The sequence below is a fragment of the Propithecus coquereli genome, unplaced genomic scaffold (assembly GCF_000956105.1).
Source record: "Propithecus coquereli isolate 6110/MARCELLA unplaced genomic scaffold, Pcoq_1.0 Scaffold299, whole genome shotgun sequence".
Lineage (NCBI taxonomy): Eukaryota > Metazoa > Chordata > Mammalia > Primates > Indriidae > Propithecus > Propithecus coquereli.
The window spans coordinates 3280178-3301649 of NW_012148607.1; the positions used below are offsets into that span (position 1 = coordinate 3280178).

Below are 21472 nucleotides of genomic sequence, written 5' to 3' on the forward strand. Positions count from 1 at the left end.
CAAAGGAGCTTTATCACATTGTCTTGGCTTTTAGCTACTCATTTGGAGTTCCTGCCTAGGAAGCAGGACTTGGTTCAGGTTTGCTAGGGTGAGGTAGACCTAAGAAGTCTCTGGGGAGAATGGGGCACATGGTTTCTCTCTGGTCTCAGCTTTTGGGAATCAAAATATTTTCTTCTCTCCTATCCTTTCTCTCTCCATTCTCTTCCCTCCTCCCTTATCCTGTCACTGCTACTTGTTCTTTTAAGGAGTACTGTGGTAGCTGGCCTCTGAGATGACCTCAGTGATCCTTACCTCCTGGTATTCACATGCTTGTAGTTCCCTTCCCACACTGACTGAGACATAGCTCTGTGTAACTAATGGAATATAGTGGAAAAGGCAATGTGTGACTTCTAAGGCTAAGTTATAAAAAAGTATTGTAGTCTGCCTTGCTCTTTTGGGATCACTTGCTCTGGCGGAAGCCAGCTGCCATGCTGCAAGGGCTCTCAAGCAGTCCTGTGGAGAGGCACGTGTGTCTGAGGAACTGAGGCTCTTAGCCAAAAGCCAAAATCCAGTACGAACTTGCCAGTCATCTGAATGAGCTATCTTGGAAGTGAATCCATGAGCCCCAGTTAGGCCTTCAGATGACTGCAGCCCCGGTGGACATCTGACTTCAACCTGAGGAGAGACCCTCACCCAGACCAGCCAGCCAAGCCACTCCCAAATGCCTGACTCACAAGAACTGTGAGAAATAACAAATGATTATTGATGTTTTAAACCACAAGTTTTGGGATGGTTTGTTATGCCGTATTAGATAACTTGAAGAAGTACCATTGTTGGTCTGTTGGAAAGGACAATTTGTTTGCTTGCTTTTTTTCCTCAATCACCAGCTGTGTTCAGAGACCTTTTACCTAGGAAGCTGGAATTAGCAGCGGAGAGGCACCTATGCTAGGTGATATCGAAGTGCTTAATGTTTGCTTTAAGGGAACGGGTTCGGGGCTGCTGTGGCAGTTCACTGTAGTGCTGATGCCTCAGGGATGCCCGGCTCTAGGACTGTAACTCTCCCCTCAGGGCTAGGTTACAGAGTGTGAAATTTTATGATGCATAGACTTGTTGCTCTGGGAGCAGCATTCGATATTAAGCAGGAGGGAAGACAAGACCTCAGCATAGAGCAGTTGGGAGGTGGGAATGAGTTGGGTCCATTCTGAGATAAACTGGGTTCATTTCTCATGGTTGGTTTTTTTTTCAGGAAAGGGTGTGTCTTTAGAATGGTAGATTATTTTACATAAAGACTCCACAACTTCTTTAGTTTCCCCTTTTTCCTCTTCTTTTTCCTATTCTCCCTTAAAGCAGTGGTCTGCCTTTGGGGCATTGCAATAAGGCCTACTAAGGCCTGGGAAGACTGGAGCTGGGTAAAGAGAATGTCCTAAGGGAAGGAACTTTGGATGAATGGGGGGTGCAGCTTGGGAGCTATCCACGCCACACTTACTTTCTCTGCCTCTTATTCTTGCCCGTACTGTAGAGTCTTCTCTGCCTCCCCAAACTACGGGAGTTTCTCTGGCATGGTGGGGGTGCCTGAGTGGTGGTTGGGAATTTTGGTTATGTAGATTTTTTCTGGGTTGGGAATCAGAGACCCATATCCTAATATACCATATTATTTCCCTACTGATGTAGATTTCAGTCACTGACTAAGCCCAAGTGGGACATGAGACTAAAATCTAACATATTTCTATTGCATATGATTCATCCCTCTTCTGAATCCTCATGATTGCTTGGCACCTCCATTATGGCATTTACTGCTTTTTCTCTCCTGGTATATGCTTGTGTATGTGTGTTTCTTACCTTTTCAGTTAGAGTATAAGCTCAGATAATTATGTAGCTCTGTTTTCTCGTCCTGCAGAGGGTACTGCCAATGTTCCTGAAGGTGAAGCCTGATTTGTGTCTCAGTTTGGTCTGACAGTGTCACCTTTCATCTCTCTCTCAAGGGCATTGTTTTTATTTATGTATTTATTTATCACAGTGCTGAAGACATAAGCAGTACCAATTAAAATCACTTGTATCACCAACTTTCTTCCCAGACTTAGGCACAAAGGCCTTCCAGACCCAGGCTGAGTTAGGATTTCAGGCTGTTTGCCAGGATCTGGGCCTGATTATAGATTATCTCCAGAATCAATGAACCCTGATGATGTGATTCCAAGGGCACTTAAGGAATTGGCTGCCTTGGTTCATTATTAGCAAAGCATTAGCTGTTGCTTTAGAGAACTCGGGAAGAAGCATTTGCTGTCTTGCTTATCTTTAAAAGGAGGATATGAATGATCTTGGAAATTATAGACCCGTTAGTTTACTGTGATTCTAGAGAAGATACTTGACCTGATCGTCAGATAATCAATCAGCAAACAGCTAGAAGAGCATGGGGTTCTGAGTAATAACTTACATGGGTTTGTGAAGAAGAGCAAATCCTGTCAGATCAATCTAACTTCTTGTTGTGACATAGTGATGGATTTGAATGGATCTAGGGCGAGTGATAAATGTAATGCATCTCGACTTCATTAAACCTCTGCAATGCTGTGATCAACAGGTGGGAAGGTGAGTTTGGGGCCAGACATCTGTGTTGGACTACCCATCGGCCCACCTTCAGGAAAGGGGTGGGCAGCTTGAGACTTGTTGTTAGTGGCAACGTAAAGTCTCCCCTTTTCTTGGAGGAGAGGATTCAGAGGAAGCTTGAAAGATGGATTGGAGATATCGGTTCAAGTTAGGATAGCATTCTTCCATTTAGGTCATTATAGATCAGGCTCTCATTAGAGCCCCTGTGCTTTTTAGGTCTTCTGGTCAACAAGGGAAGTGGAAAAATTGGAAAAGCACAGGATAAGAAGAAAAAAAACCATTAGAGGCACAAAAATGGACTTAGTAAGGAAGAAAAGAAATTGAATATAGTTTTGGTGACAATTTCTTGTCCAGACTAAATAAATTCATCATGTGGGGAGTAGTTGTTCCAGTGAGTATGATAATAATTCATTCTTCTTTTCCATAAGGACAAAAAAAAGAAATGAATTTAAATGGAAGCGGGAAAGGTTGAGATTTGTCATGAGAGGGAACTTCCAGAAGAGATAGCAAAAGGACTAGAATAAGGTGTGCAAGTTAGATCAGCATTCCCTCGTACTTTTTTGGGATGGCTGTCCACTGGAATGAGATTCTTCATGAGTAAGGTCTACATGTGTCCTGGGGGTGGGGTTGGGGTTGCGAATGAGAACCACCCCAGCTCTCCTGACCAGCTCCCAGGAACTTTCAATACCCAAGACCTCTACATGGTACACTTCTGGTTCTTATGAGAATGTTTCATGCCCCTTGAGTGTATAGGAGGCAGAAACAGTTTTGGGCCAGGGCCTTTTTGGAGGCTCACTTCTCTTGTGTCTCAGGATTTCAGAAGTCCCTGAGTCAGCTTCTTGGGACTGTCCTAAAGGAATGAAAAACTAACCAGGTGTAAGCTCTGTTGTACTTGGGTGAGTAACAATATTGGTTATAAACATGGTATTTTCCATTTGTCATCATTTTTGCTGTTTATTTTTGTACTTTGTTCAGCTAGGTGAAACTGGAGTGGTCGGTTTGACAGTAATAGGCTTTCTCGTTCTGGTTTTTGCACTCATTTTATTAGTTTTACATGTTTCGATTCAGACTAACATGATATGTATTGGTTGAATAGCTGACTTTTTTTCATTTGAAAACATTTTTTCACTTAAACATTAATTTAGATGGTTTAAAATGTTTTAGAGGTTCTAAATTTTAGGAATGTGGTTCCTTTCTTGTTTTAGAAATTGTTTCCTGATATAGAAGTAGATTTTTATCTGATTTAGGAGAATCGTGGCTCCTTTGTCCTCGCTTGCAGGAGTTCACGTTGCTCATTTTGGTGTGGATGTGCATCGAATGATGGTTGTTTTGACCCTGAGGCCCAGAGAGCAGCCTGAAAGCTTTGGTGGGATCTTTAATTGTGCATCTTTAACCTTGGGGCAAGTTCTTTCACCACCTCAGTGTTCAAAAGAGACCAAAGCAAATGTAAGTGAGGAAAATGAGGTATAGGCCACAGCACGAGGGGAGGAGGAAGTAACCTCAGCTGTCTGGATGGCCAGGGAGGGAGGGGGCAGCCAAGCTCTCTGCATCTGGGGAGCTGCCGTCCTGCTGCTGCCTACCCTTCCTCCCCGGGTTCTCTCTGGCCATCCATCAGGCTCCTGGGTAGCCTTTTTCTGACTGCTCTGCCGCAGCCCTGCCGACTGTTTGCCTTCTCATCTGTATTCAAGTGCCCATAACTTTGGAGAAAAATGACCTTTGGGGTTGAGGTTTTCTAGTGTTTGGTCTTTGTCCACAGGGGCTTTTTTTTTTCTTTTCATGGAAACCTTGAAGAGACTCCATCTGCATTTTGAGTTAGAACTATGAGTAAAGGAGTTTCTCTTTTATAGAAAATTGTCCAGATGCTGGGTTATTTTTGAAAGGTAGGGTGGGGGGAGGGTTGATGGTGACAGCGGAGAAGGAATAATACAGAAGAGAGGCATTCGGAGGATTTTAGCATGACCTAGAGCTGGCACATCATTATTAGTCTTATGTGAAAGAGATATTTTGGAAAACTTTACAGGAAATTAGTTAAGATCTCTACAAAGCAAACTATATTGATTCCTTTCTACTTCATTCAAGGCTGAAAGGCAGGAATCCCCTTGACTCCCCCCGCCCCCCATTACTCTTTGCTCCATATTTAGCTTCTTTCCTTCTCTCTGTTCTTGGTTCCTGTAGTCTCCAAGTAGACAGAAAGGCAGTTCCCTAGAGAAAGAACCCACCCTTCCCTCCCCATTCGCTTGTTTTGGTTGCAGCTCCTCCAAGTGGGAGGGATTGGGCCCGGCTTTTTAGCCCGAGAGCCCTAGTCATTGGGTTGTGGTCCCTCTGCCTGTGGCCCCAGTCGGCTTGTACTTTTTTTCTGTACAGACAGGCGAAGGCACTGATGCTATTCTTCTAAACTGGGAAATGAAATGCAAAACCGACGTTAATGTAACATTATGGTTGAGATTAAATGCACCAAAATCAGGAAATTCAAAGTTATGCTTCCCATAGCAACTATAACTCAGCCTCATCTGGCGTGTGTAGTATTTTGTGTTAGTGTGGATGGTGTTATATGTTAAGACATTAAAGTTAACACCATAAGCAGAGCACAAAATGCTTGAGGGGGCTGAGTTATGACGACTATGTGAGCCGTAAGTGTTCTTGCACAGGCTCCTGACTCCTGGAATAATTTTCCCCTTGCCCATCAGACCAATTATTGCCTTTCTTTTTAGTTATATCTGTGCTTTAACACAGCTCTTCTTTCAGGGTCACTATAAATGAATTCCTCTATTGGTGGCCAGGGGTGGTGATGGGAATAGGGCGGCCCACTAGGCCCTTTTGTCCTTTTCGTGTCTGCCTCCATAAATGTGGTGCTTCCCCCTCCCCCTCTTAAAGCCGTCTTCCTCCCCAGGCTGCCGCTTCCTGGTGGTCCCTCACAGGGACAGGCCTCCGCCTGACTCTCACTGTGGCTCCTCACTAGTGCTCCTTGAATGGGAACAAGCGTTTGCTGTGTCCGGGTCTTGGCCATAGCATAACTTCACCTGAAAGCCGAAGGGTCCTTCTTTATTTGGAGCAGACATAGCAATGTAGAAGTAAAATATACATCTTGGGGAATGGAGCACTGATGCATGGTGGCGCTGCCTTGTGTATTTGGCATAGCAGAGGCACGATCGAAGTGGGTTTATTTGCTCTATTCAGACTGCTTCTCTACCTTCCCCAGGGTTTATACCTTTAAGCTGCCATGGTGTGTAGTTAGACTATGGAGTTGCCTGGGGGGTGGGGCCAGGAACTTTCCTTGGAGAGCACTGGGTCACTGGTAACAAAATCACCACATAATTTAGTGCAAATCAGGAAACAGCCCCTCCACCCCAGCCTCTTATTATCCTGGTGGCCTCCCCAGGGCTGAGACAGCTGTTGGAATGCAGATTTTGTTAGGCACTGGGCTAAGGTTGTTGGTGGGGAAGAGCTCTAAAGAATAGGGCCATTGATAAATGGTGAATGAAATCAGGGACTGTAAAATAACAGTGACACTGAGCTGCCTTTTAAAGTTTTTGTTGGACATGACAAAACCAACTAAGTCAGCAAAGGAATGGGGAGGACCTCATTGTAACCACCTTAGAGGCCATGGAAAGGCCTCTTTTTACTCTTTGGATAGCAACTTCAAGCTCTGTGTTAGATGCTGGGCATCTGAAGATGAGTAAGAAATGGTCCCTACCCTCAAGGAGCTCATAGTTGAGGAGGGCAACTGTACACATGTCAACCCTTAGGCAGTGTGATAACTGCCATTACGTAGGTAGGTACCTGGTATGGCGGGGGCACAAAGGATGGGAAACATCAACACTGCTCACGTTGGGGAGGGGTTGCATAGGCTGCATAGTTAAGAAATTCAGGAGACCGGAGAGGCCTCTCAGAACTGTTATAGCAGGGATAAAAGAAGGGGCTCACAGAGTAAGCCAGGATGGCCTAAGTCTGAAAAACTGACCTCGATTGCAGGCTTGTTTGTGGGACTGTTGAAAATGAGGGAGAGGGAGAATGAAGACTTTGAACCTGGCAAATATTTCACCATTCAGCTAGTTGGACTATCTGTATCAGTCATGTGCTAATTCTTACACTCGGGCTAGATGGTCTTATTGGGATGCTGTAAGTGAGAGTACAAAGGCTCGAAGAGGCTTAAGAGCATTTCAGCCAATAAAATGTGGGCAAAAGGGTGAGGGTCAAAGTGGAAATATGTGAGCTGAGGCTCTGAGGCATTGTCAGGGAGGCTAACCTGATACCTCAGCTGTCATTGAAGGTGGCATTAAAAGGGTGGACTGCTAGGTCTCTAGGAAGAGGCAAGGGCTGGAAAATGACATGACCTCCCCCCCCAAAAAAAATTATTGGGAGTTTGGATCTGGATCTGCTAGCACCCACCTTCAGTAGACCAGGGAGGTTTAGACCCTTCAAACAGATAAATGGCTGGCTAACACTGAGAGAAGTGTGGAAGGAAGGATTAATGGAGAGGCAGAGGGTCCGGGTGACAAGAGAAGACTGGCAAAAGCAAAGGTGATTGCAGGTGTTGGAGTGGAGGCTGAGCTCCCTCCAAGCAGCAGAAACAGGGACAGCCAAAGGAAGAAAGCCAGCAGGCCATACAGGGGTGGTGGGAGGTGAAATCCAAGGGAATGTTTAGGCTCAATCCGTAGGCCTCACTCCTCCCCACCACCATCCTGTCTTGTTTTCCTCTCCTCTCTGTTGATTACATTTCTTCTGTAGACTGATCTCAGTTGTTTGACATGAGGAAACTGATACTAGGAGACCCTTTCTCCATCTCCGTGTCTCGTTGGGGAAAAGGATCTTACATCATTTTGATTAAGATGCCATTGGGATGATTATTTTTTATCCTCTTATCCTGGGTGTTCTCAATACTTAAAAAGCCCCCACAGTCTTACATTTATGTGATGAGTTTTGAGCTCTAGCTGTGAAAATTGAGCCGTAGGCTAAAAAAGCCTGAGACGAGAGGGTTCCCAGACTGACACTAGCCCCTGCAGGCTGGCAGGTCTGCGGCAGAAGGGTACGTAGGCTGGCACAGGCAGAAAGGGTCTTGTGTACATCAGTTGCTACCACGGGCAAAGCCCCACCTGTTAGGTGCTGGGAGAGTTAGAAAGGAGACTCTGGAGGGAGAGACAGCGTCAGGGAAGCTTTTATTCTGAAATAGAGGTGACTTGGAATGGGCTGCTGTTTTGGTCCTGTTCCTGTTTGTAGTCGGCCAGCGTGAGATCTTGAAGGTCTGTGGGCAGCAAAACAGATCTGTTACACGAGTGGCTCCTTCTGTGGTAGTGCTGTGGTCAGTGCCTAGTCCTGGGGAGGCCATTCCAGCCTAGGGCTGATCTGAGGGTTAGATGCTGGCAGAGGCTCTTATTTGGAGATGCTGATGTTGCTGAAAGTAAAGGGGTGCACGGATTCCACAGTTAGGTTGGGGGCAAAGTTAGTGAGCCAGAAAAGGAAATTTGAATGTACTGTTGAGAAGAGAAGAAATAGAAATAGATGTTGCAAGCCAGAGTTCATGGGAACAGAGAGGAAGATGTTCCAAGGGGTTAAAAATGTATGTAGGGAGACTGGTTAGGACACATTACTTTAGAGAGATTTTAGTGGGCTGGACTAAGGTGATGATGGTGACAATGGAGAGAAGTTATATGCTGTAACCCTTAAGTGTGCTGGGATAGAAACAAGCTTGAGAACCATGTTCTTAAGTAGCTCATAACTCTTTTGGATACTATTGGGCTCCTGGGCAGTCAGTGATGCTAAGAGATTTGGTAAGGAGTAGACAGTGGAATCTCTAGTTGTTGTAAATGGGGTGCTCTGAGTCGAAGATCCGTATTAGGGAGAACATAACAGGGAGAACCGAAATAGATGAGCTCCTTAGTAGTAATGTAGGTAGTTGTTCCTCTAGGATCTGTTTGATGCACTATTTGGCTATTGGCCCAAGGGAGGGAGGCAGTGATGGTTAGGTAGATAAGATGGCAACTGGCTAGAAGGCTTGGAATCTTGCTCTCCAAAAGTGTGATAAAACTGAGAGCCATTAGGCCAGGTGCGGTGGCTCACGTCTGTAATCCTAGCACTCTGGGAGGCCGAGGCGGGTGGATCGCTCAAGGTCAGGAGTTCGAGACCAGCAAGAGCGAGACCCCGTCTCTACTAAAAATAGAAAGAAATTATCTGGACAACTAAAAAAATATATATAGAAAAAATTAGCCGGGCATGGTGGCGCATGCCTGTAGTCCCAGCTGCTCGGGAGGCTGAGGCAGGAGGATCGCTTGAGCCCAGGAGTTTGAGGTTGCTGTGAGCTAGGCTGACGCCACAGCACTCACTCTAACCAGGGCAACAGAGGGAGACTCTGTCTCAAAAAAAAAAAAAAAAACTGAGAGCCATGATTTGAGATTGCAGTGTCTGCAAATAGAGTCCCGGGACTATATCTGCATTGTTCACAGGTATTTTTTCCAGCAGTAGCAACATTTGAAACGCCAACTGTTTAACTGAAAGGGATTGGTAGTTAATTGGGGTTGGGGGAGGCAGGGGCTGGTGAATGGGATAAAACATGCCATTTTGATAAAGTCTGCTCTCACTGGAAAGGTAATATGACTTAGAGAAACAATGTCAGGAGCAGGCCTGAAAAGAAGTTCACAGTGATGGTGTAGAATATGGTGGTTGGTGATGCTGGTAAGGAGTACCCAGCTTGGTGCCTCAGGAGATGCAGGAATTTCTGTGATCCTGTTGCAGATTTGTGGCCAGTATTAGGCCTTTCCAGGACTGGAGGCAGAACCAGGTAAACTCCCGGCTTATATCTGCAATAGGAGAGGCATCCAGCCCTGTTTTCTGGTTCATGTGGACAGAAGGAAGGTGTTTTTCTGGAGGGCTGAGAGAATAGTGTGCTGAGCACTCTGGGGTAGCTGATACGCTGGTCTTGACAATATTCCTAAGGGAAGCAGACATAGCCATAAGAAGAGGGCCTCTTGCTAGCTCCCCAACAGAGATGTGCCAGCTTGCTCTATAAAGTTCTTGGATGTGACTGGCCAGTTTTTCTGTCCTAGCTCTTGGCAGAAAGGAGGGTGAAATGTCTGATGGCAAGAGCCAGGGATGGTTAGCACATCTAAAGGGCTTGACCCAGGTGCTTAAAAGTGGGTCAAGTAAGGGTTTGTTCTGAGAGGAGAGCTCAGAGCCTTGGGCTCTGATTCTTACTTGATCAGTACCTCTGTGATAAGGAGTTAGTCACATCAATGTTCTAGACTACACTTCTGCTATTTAAAGGTGGTCTGAGAACCAGCAGCATTGTCCTCACCTGGGAACTTGTTAGGAATGCAGAATATTAGACAGGCCCCACCCCGGAGCTAAGTAGAATCTGAAATCTAACAAGTTCTTAATCCGACAAGTTCTTTAGGTAATTTGAAGTCTGGGAAACACTGCTTTAGTCTGGACCAGTGGTTCAGACTTAAGTGAGCATACAGTCAGTTGGAGGGCTTGTTAAAACAATGGTTGCTGGTCCCACTCTCAGGGCTTCTGACTTAGAAAGTCTGGGGTAGAGGCCAGGAGTTTGCATTTCTAACAGGTTCCCAAGTGTTGGGATACTGCTTGTGAGGGACTGTGGTTTGGCAACTGCCAAACTGACTGCCTTAGCTTTCTCATCTGTAAAGTAGGAGAGTATTTCCTGCTTACAGAGATGTGGGATCAGATGAGCCCATGTGTGAGAAGAGTGTTCAGTGCATTGTGAGCAGGATGTCAGTCTGTGTATTGCTTTCTTACTGGTCAGTGAATTTTTAGAAATCTACTATCATGCTAGCACAACTGTTTACCCATCCTGGCTTCTGGCCATGACTGTTGACAGAGAACAGGGAATCTATGAACCACCCGTGGGGATGCAGTCTTCCGTGACGAGATCAGCAGTGCCTGGGGCTGTGGTTGGGATTCCTGAGCAAGGCCTCCTGAAGCCCAGCCAGCTTCTCTGGGCTCCTAGCCAAGTTGCCCGACCAGAACACTCAGTCTGCCTAGTGAGCTTGGTCCTGTCTTGATTACCTGTTACACCCATCTCCTCGCCCCCAGCTAGCGTAGCTTTAGGGCAGTATTTAGGTTGATTTGAAAAATGGTCTTTTTCTAACCAAGCCTCTAAATCGTCTTGTGATCCCTAGGAAGTCATATGGCTTTTCCCTACCTTGTGCTTTGGCTACATGTACCCAAGCCACAGAATGTGGACTCTGGACCCGCAAAGTGAGGGGAGCTGAGGTAGAGGCTGTTCTGATTAGAATCAATATAGCATAGTGGTTAAGAGCATGGACTGTAGAACTGGACTCTAGGTTTGAGTCTCATCTCCACTACTTACTTGTAGTATGACCTTGGGCAGGGTTATGCCTCAGTTGCCTTGTAGGCAAAATGGGGTTAACAATAGTACCAATCTTATAGGACTGATGGGAGGATAAAACGAATTAATATATTAAGTGCTCAAAACAGCCTGGCATGTAATGGCTATATGTGTTAGCTCTTAGTAGTAGAATTAGTACTGGTGTTATTCTGACCTGTGGCCTTATAGGAAGCTACTGGGGTACAGAGATGGCTGGGAGGCAGGCCCTGCTTCTCTGGGGAGCATATAGAGAACCTTTAGGCCTTCTATCAACATAGTGGCTAAAGCCAGCATACTATCTAGAGAGATTTTTTTCCCTCCACTGGAATAGTTAGTTGGGCTTGGTACCCCTCCACTAACATGCCCTCCTTGGTGCTGCCTCCAGGGGATCTCTCTAGCATACAACCTGAGATTTGTTTAAATTAATTTCATGACAAATATGTGTATACAGGTAGCTACAAAGAAATCATTTGGTTGTTTGCTGCCCTGAAGGGTCAACTTCACAGAGGCCACAAATATCTGAAGTTATTTACAATTGAGTATGTAAAAATGTTTGAACCGTGGCTGTTTCTGAGTCATGTGCACGCAGGGGTAGACACAGGTGTGCACACCCCTGTATGAGGATATGGTTTCTAACAATTGGTCCCCTTCATTTATTGGTATTATGTTTTTTTGAAAAATTCAGGTTTCAGTAAAGGTAAACTATAATTCACACTGTACCCCTACCGTCCTCAAATAAAAAATAGCAGCATCTATTTTCAGCCTCTTTCTACATTTTAATTGCTTTGGGGTCTATGATGATGGGTGGTGGGGGGCATGCAGGTGAAAAATCAGCCTTTTAACGCTCTGATTTTTTTACCCTTCCTTGTCCTGAAACTTCGAGCATCAGCTCTCATCTGTCAAAGTGTAAATCAGCAATTAAAACCCAAACAGCCAAATGCCAAAGATGACCCGAAGCACAAAGCAACTGACAAACAAGTCCGGACAAATCGACGGGTAATTTATAAGCTTTGCCCTAAAATCTAATTATTTGGCAATTCGAATTTGCAGCCAGCCAGGGCTCGGCAATAAATTTAACCCGCCATAAATTATTTAGGAGCAGGCTGTGGTGTAAATCAAAACCACGAGTGTTTGTTTAAGAAATAAGCTCCTTGTGCATAAAATGTCTTTTTTTTTTTTTCCAAGGGAGAAACTGTTAAGCAAACCATGCCCCATTGCCCAGTGTAACCCTCACTTCTCCCATCCAACTTCCTCTCTTTCCTGTGGCCAGATGGCTCCTTGATCCCTTGAAGAAAGGGCCCGCCTTTGCATGGGACTTCTATCTAAAACCAAGTATTTGGATAAAACCCACATGTTTGCCAGGGACTGCTTTTGTGGTGTGATGTTGCTTTTGGATTTTATCAAACTTTTCAGTGCAGAGGTGCACACTTTGGAATTTTCTTCGGAGGGTGGAAGGAAGGGATAGATTAGTTGTTACTGTCTCTGATTTGAGGGAATGCTAGTTTCTTCTTCCTAAATTGAAAGGGGGAAGCCATGAAAAATGACCTGCTCATTCCTGTATTTCAGATAGGACCATAGAAACATCAGCTCAGGCAGAGGAGAATCTATGCTTAGGAAAAAAGGGCTAGAATGCTAGCTACACTATTAAACCCTCTGTCCCATTGTATGAATTCTAAGAGTCTAACCTAAGTCCCTTCAGCTTAAAATCTTTTTGTTGTTGTTGCTGTCTCCAAAGATAATCTTACCACTGCAGACACTTTAGTCCGAAGGGAGTTTGAATATCCTGAAAGTAACCTACACATTTATTTCTTGTATTCTACTCATTGTGGGTGTGAAATTTCATTTGAAATGCTGTTGCATTCTTTTTGTCCTTAGTTTATCAAGGAAATCACTGGGGCTTCCTAGCTGAGCAATTAAAAAGCAGCTAGGTTTAAAACCTGTGCTCCAACTCACTTAAAAAGGGAAATGAACTAGGGTGCGGTGGCCCATCTGTAGTCTCAGCTACTTGGGAGGCTGAGCCTGGAGTTCGAGGCTGTGGTGTGCTATGATCACACCTGTAAATAGCCGCTGTACTCCAGCCTGGGCAAAACAATGAGACCCAGTCTCTGGGGGAAAAAAAAAGGTAAATGAATATTTGGTTGGTGCTTCCTTTTTATTTCTCTGTCTTTTCTCCCCTCAAAAACAACAACAACAAAAAAGATTTGCAGGGAGAGAGTAGGAATAATAGATTTGGAATCTTAGATACTTTGAAAAATCCAAATTCTGAGGCTTTTCTCTTTAGTTGTCAAGTTGTGGCCAATTCCCATCCACCATCAGCATACCAGTTTTTTGGATATATAGTACGTTGCCCTTGGACAGCCCAATGGTATAGGTAGTTTGTGGATGGTATAGGATGACCAACTGTCTCAATTTTAGCATTGAAAATCCTGTGTTCTGGGAAACCCTTGGTCCTGAGCAAATAGGACAATTGGTTACCCTCAGTAAAACTGGGATTTAGTAGCAGTTGCGGAAGGAGACCACTTAGAGATGAGAGAGTGGACCTAGTAGAAAAGTGCTTTGGAGTGTTACATGTCAGGGTTTGACACCTATCTCTACCATCTACCATCTTTGTCATCTTAGGCAGATCATTTCTCTTTTCTGATTCTGTGGAGACTTCTGTGTTGGCAGTGTTTTCTTTTAGAGCAAGGCCCGTGGCTAGTATCTTCCACTTATCAGCCCTTTTATATGTTTGCTCAACAAAAGTTGAGAAGAGTGAGGACTGTGTGCCAGAATCAGAGCCAGGTTCTGGAGGTGCAGGCCAAAGGCGTGTGGTTCCTGCGCCCAGTGCCATCTGTCTCTGCCCACGATGGAGGCTTTTCAGTAGCAATCCTCTTGGACTTTTCTGCCTGGACAGTCCACGTTCACTGCTGTTATGAGAGCAGCCTCTCTTTCTAGGAGACGGTAGACTTAGTTCCCTACAGCTAGCCTTTCAGACTAAGAGAATCAGATCTCTCTTGACCCTTCAGGTTTTGAATTGCTAGTCCTCTAGTTCTCCTACTGTCTTTAAGTCTCTTTTTCCCCATTTGGAGTTCCAGCTCTGCCCCTTACTAGCAGTATAACTGTGAGCAAGTGATTTCTTCGGGCCTTAGTTTATTTGTGAAATAGGGATAATAACGATTCCCACCTCATGAATTGTTAGGAGGAGTAAATGAGATCATGCCTATTAGCACTTAGTACAGTGTCTGCCACATAGTAAACAGTAAACAGAAGGAATAAAGTGATTCCATTCTCCATGTGTCTTGGAGAATGTTGGAGAACAGCTCTTCTCCACCCTTTGCCCAGACTTGAGCATCTCAGAGAGAGGAGCCACATCTCATTGTATTCATCTGTGTGTCCACTGCCCATGCCTGGTAAATATTAATAGTAGATGCTTCATAGTATTGGTTTATGACCTGATGATGGTGATGGTGATGATGATACAACCTGTCTCCCAGGGTTAATAAGGGTAAAATAAGAAAATATGTGTGAAAGCACACTTTTGTAAATGGCCTTTTGTAAATGGAAAAGCATAACACTTTTTATGTCCCTCCACTAAAGTACTTATCAAAGCACACTGTTCATTATTTGTTCACCTATCTTTTCCTCTCACTAGTCCATACACGTCTCCAAAGCAGAGATTACATTTTATTGCTAAATCCCACTCTGACACCTTGATGGTATCCTATACAAAGTGGGCGCTCAGGTAGTTTAGTTGAATAGGAAAGGAATCTCGAAGCTATGATTAGGGGAGGGAAAGAGGGCGAGAAATACAAACTGGTTCTTCCTTCCTTCCCAGTGCTACCTTTACACTAAACTGTTACTAAAAACCCTCTTCCTAGGGGAAGGATGGAATTGGATGAGGGGAAAGGAGAGGGGCAGGAATAACAGTTTCATTATCTGAGCAACTGGACCTAGAAGCTGGCACTTGGGCACATCTTCACAAATCTTTGGATTGGAATTATGCCATCAACCTGTAGTTTTGGGGTTATGTCTCTGATCATTATCAGCTAAGAACTGTCAAAGTGTTTGGCATGCCCCAGGTCCACTGGCTGCAGAATTGTGCCAACTTGGTGCAGATTGGGGCTCCTCTCCCATGACTGGGCTGTTTGGGCCAGTATTTTGAGGTTTTGGGCTTGCTGGGCACTATGGGAAGGTGAGCAGTACCTAGGTGAGGTCCTCTGTGCTCTGACTTCCCAGAGGGTCTTCTATCAGAAGATCCTCTTTTGCATCCTTAGTGGCTCACATGAATATGCCAGTATGCAGGCTCCTTGATGCTGCTGAGGAAGGGCCCCTGCAAGATCACATTTTGAGACTGGCCCTTGAAAGTTCTTCTTGGTCTTGGAGAGAAGGCCTGGCTGATGGGCTGGCAACATCAGAGAGGTGTATTTATGACAGGCCCAATCTGATGTGTCCTGGGCCTTGAGTCCCTGGCTCCCAGGCATTTCAGGGGTCTATCCCCTTTTTTTTTTTTTTTGCATGGAGCTGAGCTAGCCTGTTCTTCCTCTGGGGAAGGGGTGGCACTGACTTTGAGCACTTAGGTTGGCTCCATTTCCCTATGGGTGAGGAAGCCAGTAGCAGGAAAATTTGAATACTGAGCTGCAGTGGAGAAACCCAAAGGCCAAGTTTTCAGAGAGGCTTCTGGGGTTGCTGTCTTGGTGCTGGTCAGAGCAGGAGCTAAAGCATGTACTGTTTTATAATAAATACTAATGAAATTCTAGATCTATAATAGCATTTCAGATATCTAAAACAAACCATGTGCTTGTAAAAAAGTGAAAAGAGATCAACTTTAAGCCATAAATTCTTGGTAATAGAGGTTTTTTTTCTATTTATGTTTGATAGATATTTTTATTTCCAGAGGAATGTCAACTCCTAATTTCATAATGTATCATGGGCTTAAGAAAATTGAATTTAATAAAAGCCAAAGATGAATGGCATCCTTAAAGGTCCCAACACTTGTCTTTATTAGCAGGACAAACTGCAGGTCTCCAAACACTGCTTCTCTCCAAATGAAAGTTTAAATGAAAAGTACAGTTGTGTCACAGGTTAAATTTCATTGTGGGCCCAGCTAACGTTGTTAGTGAGGAGCTGGCTGTATTTGTTTCCTTAGACACCAGGGCAGCCAAACCCACCAGACTACAGAGCTCTTTCTATTGGGGAAGTCTTTCTTCTACCTAGTGGGAGAGGAGGGATATATGAGAAACTCAGGAGTCAGATGAGCCTGACTCCAATGAGCTGCACCTCAGAGTTGGCTCTTGGAAATCTTGGATATCTGATTTTTCAGGGGACTAATGCATATTTAGTGTGTATATGTGTTCAATTTTGATATTCAGGGCAAAACTCCCCTTTACTTGATCTGCTTTGTAATACTTTGTGGGGAACAAAAGGTCCAGGGAATTGGGAGGAGAGGTGTCACCTATTCTAAGCAGCAGCCTGGGCCTCCTCTCTGTCTCCCCTCTGCCTCAGCCTTACAGCCATTGTGCCCTTTCTATCCCTGGGAATGAGCTCCTGTCAGCTTCCCCATCTCTGGGGATCAGTGCATGAAGACCAGGCAGCCAGAATCTTTGAATTTTTCTGGCATGAAATCTGACTGACTTGATTTGGTTTTCAGTCCTGCTGTTATGTGTTAGATCGAAATAGATGCTTTAAAAACAAGCCCAATATTAGTGAGTATGTTTTGGGGGGAGGATACCTAGCTTCCCTGGGACATCAAGGAGATCGACTATTTCTCCTTCTGTTTTCCCACCCATTAGTTCATTAAGTGCAGTCAGGTGTCATCAGCTCTGTGTTGCTCCTCCAGGCAGTCTGTGGAGAGAACCAATTTGCCTTGATTTTAGCGATACTGGAAAGGTCCTCTCCAGAATGGGGACCTGGGATAGGGATGCTGCTGGAGGTGACTCCTGGGGCCACTGAATGGGCAAAGTCCCCTTTCTTGCTCTGCAGTGAAGGCCCTTTACACATGCTAATTTTACCGGGAGAATTTTGCTTTTATTTATTTATTTTTTTTATTATTTCCTATTTGTCTCTTCCAGATGTTTTCAGGGCAGTTTTTTTGTGTTGTAAACTAATTCCATTCATGTTTTAAAAATTTATGAAAGCGCTAATAAAAATGTCAAAGTGGTAAAAATGTTAGCTTTTCCTCTGCTTTGATTAAATTTTGCAAACTGTTTTTGAATATTAAAAAGCAATAATTTTTTTTATTCTCTCTCCTTGCTTTCCCTCTTCTCTCTGGTGCGTGCCTGCTCTCTCCTGCCCTCTCCCCCCTCTGGTGCGTTCCTCCCTTCCCAGGAGCGATGTATGAGGCGTGCTGCACAGCCAGCATTCTGCAAGCCTGTTTGCACACCAGGACCTTGGTGCTGTGCATCTCTATTAAATAACGGAGACAAATTAATCTTAGAGACACCAAACAAATTGTCACTCCTCCTCTTTCTCTTCCATTATGTTTCAGTGGACTGGGAAGGGCTGGCTAAGCGATTGGGCTGGGGGTTGAGGGTTGAGGGGGGAGGGTGTATAGCCTGAAAGAAAGTTGAGGCACTGGCTCCTGTTACTTATTCAGTTTTCTCCTCCTTGGGATCCCCTTTGGCTTTATTTATTATGTATCTTTTTTTTTTTTTAAATACAAACTAATGGAGAAATTCACCAGCTCTATTTAAACTGCATATGAGAAAATCTGTGCGTTGGTCTGATGGCTAGTTGTCTGTATGGCTGAAGATCCAGACCCATTCAGGACAGGGACCTGGGCAAGGGGAAGGAGGGCCTACTTTTAGGGGCCCAGGTGAGCGGCCCTCTGCTAGAGAACCAGTTGGAGAAACTAGAGCAGATTATACTACTGTCTTCCTTCCCTTTTTCAGAAACATTGGGGATAGGGCTGTGTCTCATCCCTGGAACCTGGGAAGGTGCTAGCAGTGGGAGGGTTAGGATTACAACTGTGTTGGCACCGTCTCACTCAATCATGGGTTTGGCTAGGCAGGAGCTAATGAGCCCAAAATACCCATTCTTTCTTGACTTGGAGTTATTGTTTCAAATGAGTGGTTAAAATAACTTATTTTTCCTTTCTATGTCTCCAGGAAATCATCGAATTCCCCATCCTGAAGCTAAATGGCCGCACCATGGAGATTGAGTCTACCTTTCACATGTATGTCCAGCCCGTAGTCCATCCACAGCTTACCCCCTTCTGTACAGAGGTAAGGGCCCTGCAGGTGGGCAGCAAGGGTTAGGGGATCATTGGTGCTCTATATAGGCCACTTAGGAAGAGCTTAGGTTTCATCAGTGGTCAAGGCACATTGGATCCAGCAGGTGGCTTTTTATAAAGTCTGCCCTCCACTTGGGCCACTGTGGTCACTGGGGACCCAGAGAGAACAGTGACACAATCTGTCCCAATTTCTCCAACATTTTCCTTTCCTGTCATCCCTGCCCATCCTGGTGACTGAGCACTTGGAGTCCAGGAGCAAGATGGTATTTCTGGGGCTCAGGCTCTTTCCAGTTCCATTTCCTTTTGGGGCCCTGGCAAGAGGTGAAGATTCAGACACTTGGAAGGAAGAGTTAATGTTCAGACTTTCTTAGCTTTCTGATATTGTTACTCTGTCCTTTTGTAAAGTAGCCCTGCGTGAAGCATAGGTTGAGTTTGCAGGAAGCACATTCTGTCACCAAGGAAAGAGAAGGGCATTCTGAGTGGAGCATGAGGACTAGCCAAGGCTGTCCTTATCCTAGGCTGGTATTGTACTTGGCTGCCTTGTCAGCATGTTAGTATTGACCCATTTTCCAGATTGTGAAACTGGGACTAACTGAGATTTCGATCCTTGTTGGAGGCTCAAAAGAGCCATTGGCAGAGGGGAGGAGCCCCTGAAAGTCCTGACTCCCAGGACTGTGTGGTTAAGAACGCGTGGTAGCAGAGGGATGAGAAAACATGAAAGTTTCTGGAATCTTTTAAGAGTTTGTGGCTGAGGTACATTAGAGACTTTGTGCCTTCCTTTAGAGATCTACCTTCTACATGGAAATGAAATAAGTGGAAAGAGGGTCTTGAGTAATCCCAAACAATCTTCTTCGTGTGGAAGAGGCTGGGGATGAGCCTGTCTGACCCTGGTGGGAGGGCTCAATGTGTGCTGAGGCTGACGTAGCCCAGATACAGGGTCTCGAGGGTTGCTACTGGACTCGATGCTGGTATTTGCCACCTGACCCAGGTGGGCCTTTCATTGCAGGCATCCATCTGCGGAGGTGCCTGGTCTCTTAAGCCTTTTGTTACTCCAACTAATGATGTTGAAGTTCTGGTTCCCTCCCTTGTGTATTGTTTGTTTCCCCTTTCCCTTGGGAATTACCTATACCAGCAGGGGGTGCTGATCTGTCCTTTCTGCCCCATTTGAAAAATCACCATTTTAATGATGATGAAAATCCTCTTCCTTATGGGAAGGGAAGACTTCCTTCCTTTAAACCAGCCAATTACCTGAGTCCTCCACTGGCCTCAAAGTCTAGTATCCTCTTGTCCTTCTCTTCCTCCTGGGGGCTCTAGCTTTGTGAGGCTAGGCTGCCTGGCATAGACAGGCAGGCCCAAACTTTGGAAAGGTTGCTACCTGTTTAGGAATGGAACGGAGTGCTGCTGACACTGGACCCTGGGTGGGAGTAGATGCTCGGGAATATTGGGAAAAGAGGGTTTTCCCAGAGCAGGGTTGCTGCTAATTCTTTTTTCGGGGAAGGGAGGAGGGATTGTGAGACTGTGATTAAAACTGTTTTTTTCTAGAAAGTTTCACTCAAGGACATAGATAAATAAATTGGAGGGTAGTAGGAGTGTGGTTGGGATCCTTGTTGCGAAGCCTGTTCTGAAGTGAAAATGTGGTGGTTCTGCAGGCACCAGGTCTCCCATTTGTCTCAGCCTTCCAGAGCTCAAAATTCTTAGGACCTGGTTTTTTTTCCCATCCCTTTTTGTCCAGCCTCACATCTCCCTGCTTCATCTCTCACCTAGCTCCCCTAACCCAAAGGCTGCCCTCTCACAATCTGTCTTTTCACATGATGGTTCCTCTGCCTGTATGCTTCTCCCACTCTACTCCCCCTAACTCGGACTGTCCTCTAGAACTATACTCAGGGTCACCTTCCTGGGAAGTCTTCCCTGATCCAGAGGCTGGATTATGCTCACCCCATCCTAGCACTGATCACATACATTACACTGTAATTATTTATCTGTCTCTTCACTGGGCTGTGAGTTCCTTCAGGGCAGAAACTAGAGCTTATCCATCTCCGTGCCATCGTTAGGGTCTGGTACCAAATAAACACCTGATATGTGTACCTCAAATGAATGAATATTGTCAAGGAGTTACTTTCTGTCTCCCCCAAAAGCAACTGTAGTGCTGATTTGCTCTTTTGAGTAAGTAAAGGTTTTGAAAACCTCAGATCATCTAAATATTGCCCTATCTCCATACCACATGGAATTGTATTGCAGAGAGAAGTGTGGACACAGGATGGGGGGGAGCATTGTTCTGAGACCTCATCCAACCTGGCAGTAGCTGCCGTTGGGGGTAGGGGTGGAGGTCATTCCAACCAAAGAGACTCTTCCGTTAGTAAGTGCAAGAAACAACCCTGTCTTAGTCCATTTGTGTTGCTGTGAATGAATACCTGAGGCTGGGTAACTTATAGAAAAGAGGTTTATTTGGCTCATAGTTCTGCAGGTTGTACAAGAAGCACAGCACAGGCATCTGGATCTGTTGAGGGCCTTAAGCTGCTTCCAGTCATGGCAGAAGGGGAGGGGGAGCTGGCATGTGCAGAGATCACATGGTGAGAGAGAAAGCAAGAGAGTGAGGGAAGGGAGATGTCAGGCTCTTTTTAACAAGCAGCTGTCTTGAAAACTAATAGAGTGAGAGGGAGGGCATTAATCTATTCATGAGGGATCCGCCCCTATTACCCAAACACCGCCCATTAGGCCCCACCTCCAACACTGCAAATCAAATTTCAATATGAGATTTGGAGGGGTCAGACAAACCATGTCTGAACTATAGCAAACCCCAAACCTCCAAATTATACCTACGTAGCTCCTCTGTCAGGATTTCCTCTCTTGTGCACAAGAAGCTCTTAAGAACCCTAGCCTGTGTGTGTATGTGTGCATGTGCATTTGCACATACAGATGTACACACATGAGCACATTCTTGTGTGGGGAGAGAGGCAGGCTTAGTGCTGGACAGTAGGAAGTAAGATTCTGCCTTGGGTCTGTAGCCCACATGCAGACACTTAGTTTTACTGCTGTAAGGAAAATGTCTTTAGCCTTCTTGAGGTGCTTTCTTAGTTCCAATTGATGGTCTGCCTAGAGACATGGTTCTAACAGGATGAGATGTGTTTCATTCCTTCTCGAGTCCTTTCCCTGTGACCTCTAGAATCTGCTCCAACTCATAGATCCCTGTCTCTAGTAGCTGGGCTGCTGCACAGTCCTGGCCATGTGCAGTCTTCTTTTTGTTGTTGTTGTCATGCAAAAACTAGAAAAATACCCATTTTGCTAAATGCCAGTAAAGGGCTTTGTCTTGCACCTGTATTTATAAAGGGTGAGATTTATTGGTC

The 21472-nt window shown here is 45.1% G+C and overlaps 1 protein-coding gene across 5 annotated transcripts in view; it reads left to right on the forward strand.

Moving 5' to 3' along the window:
* Window positions 1-21472, forward strand: part of ERI3 (ERI1 exoribonuclease family member 3) — a 130962-nt gene that overhangs the window by 13099 nt on the left and 96391 nt on the right. For all 5 annotated transcript variants that reach the window (XM_012649012.1, XM_012649008.1, XM_012649010.1 and 2 more), the window contains one exon: window positions 18004-18120. In XM_012649012.1, coding sequence (XP_012504466.1) covers window positions 18004-18120 — 117 coding nt within the window. The remainder of the gene's footprint in view (window positions 1-18003; window positions 18121-21472) is intronic.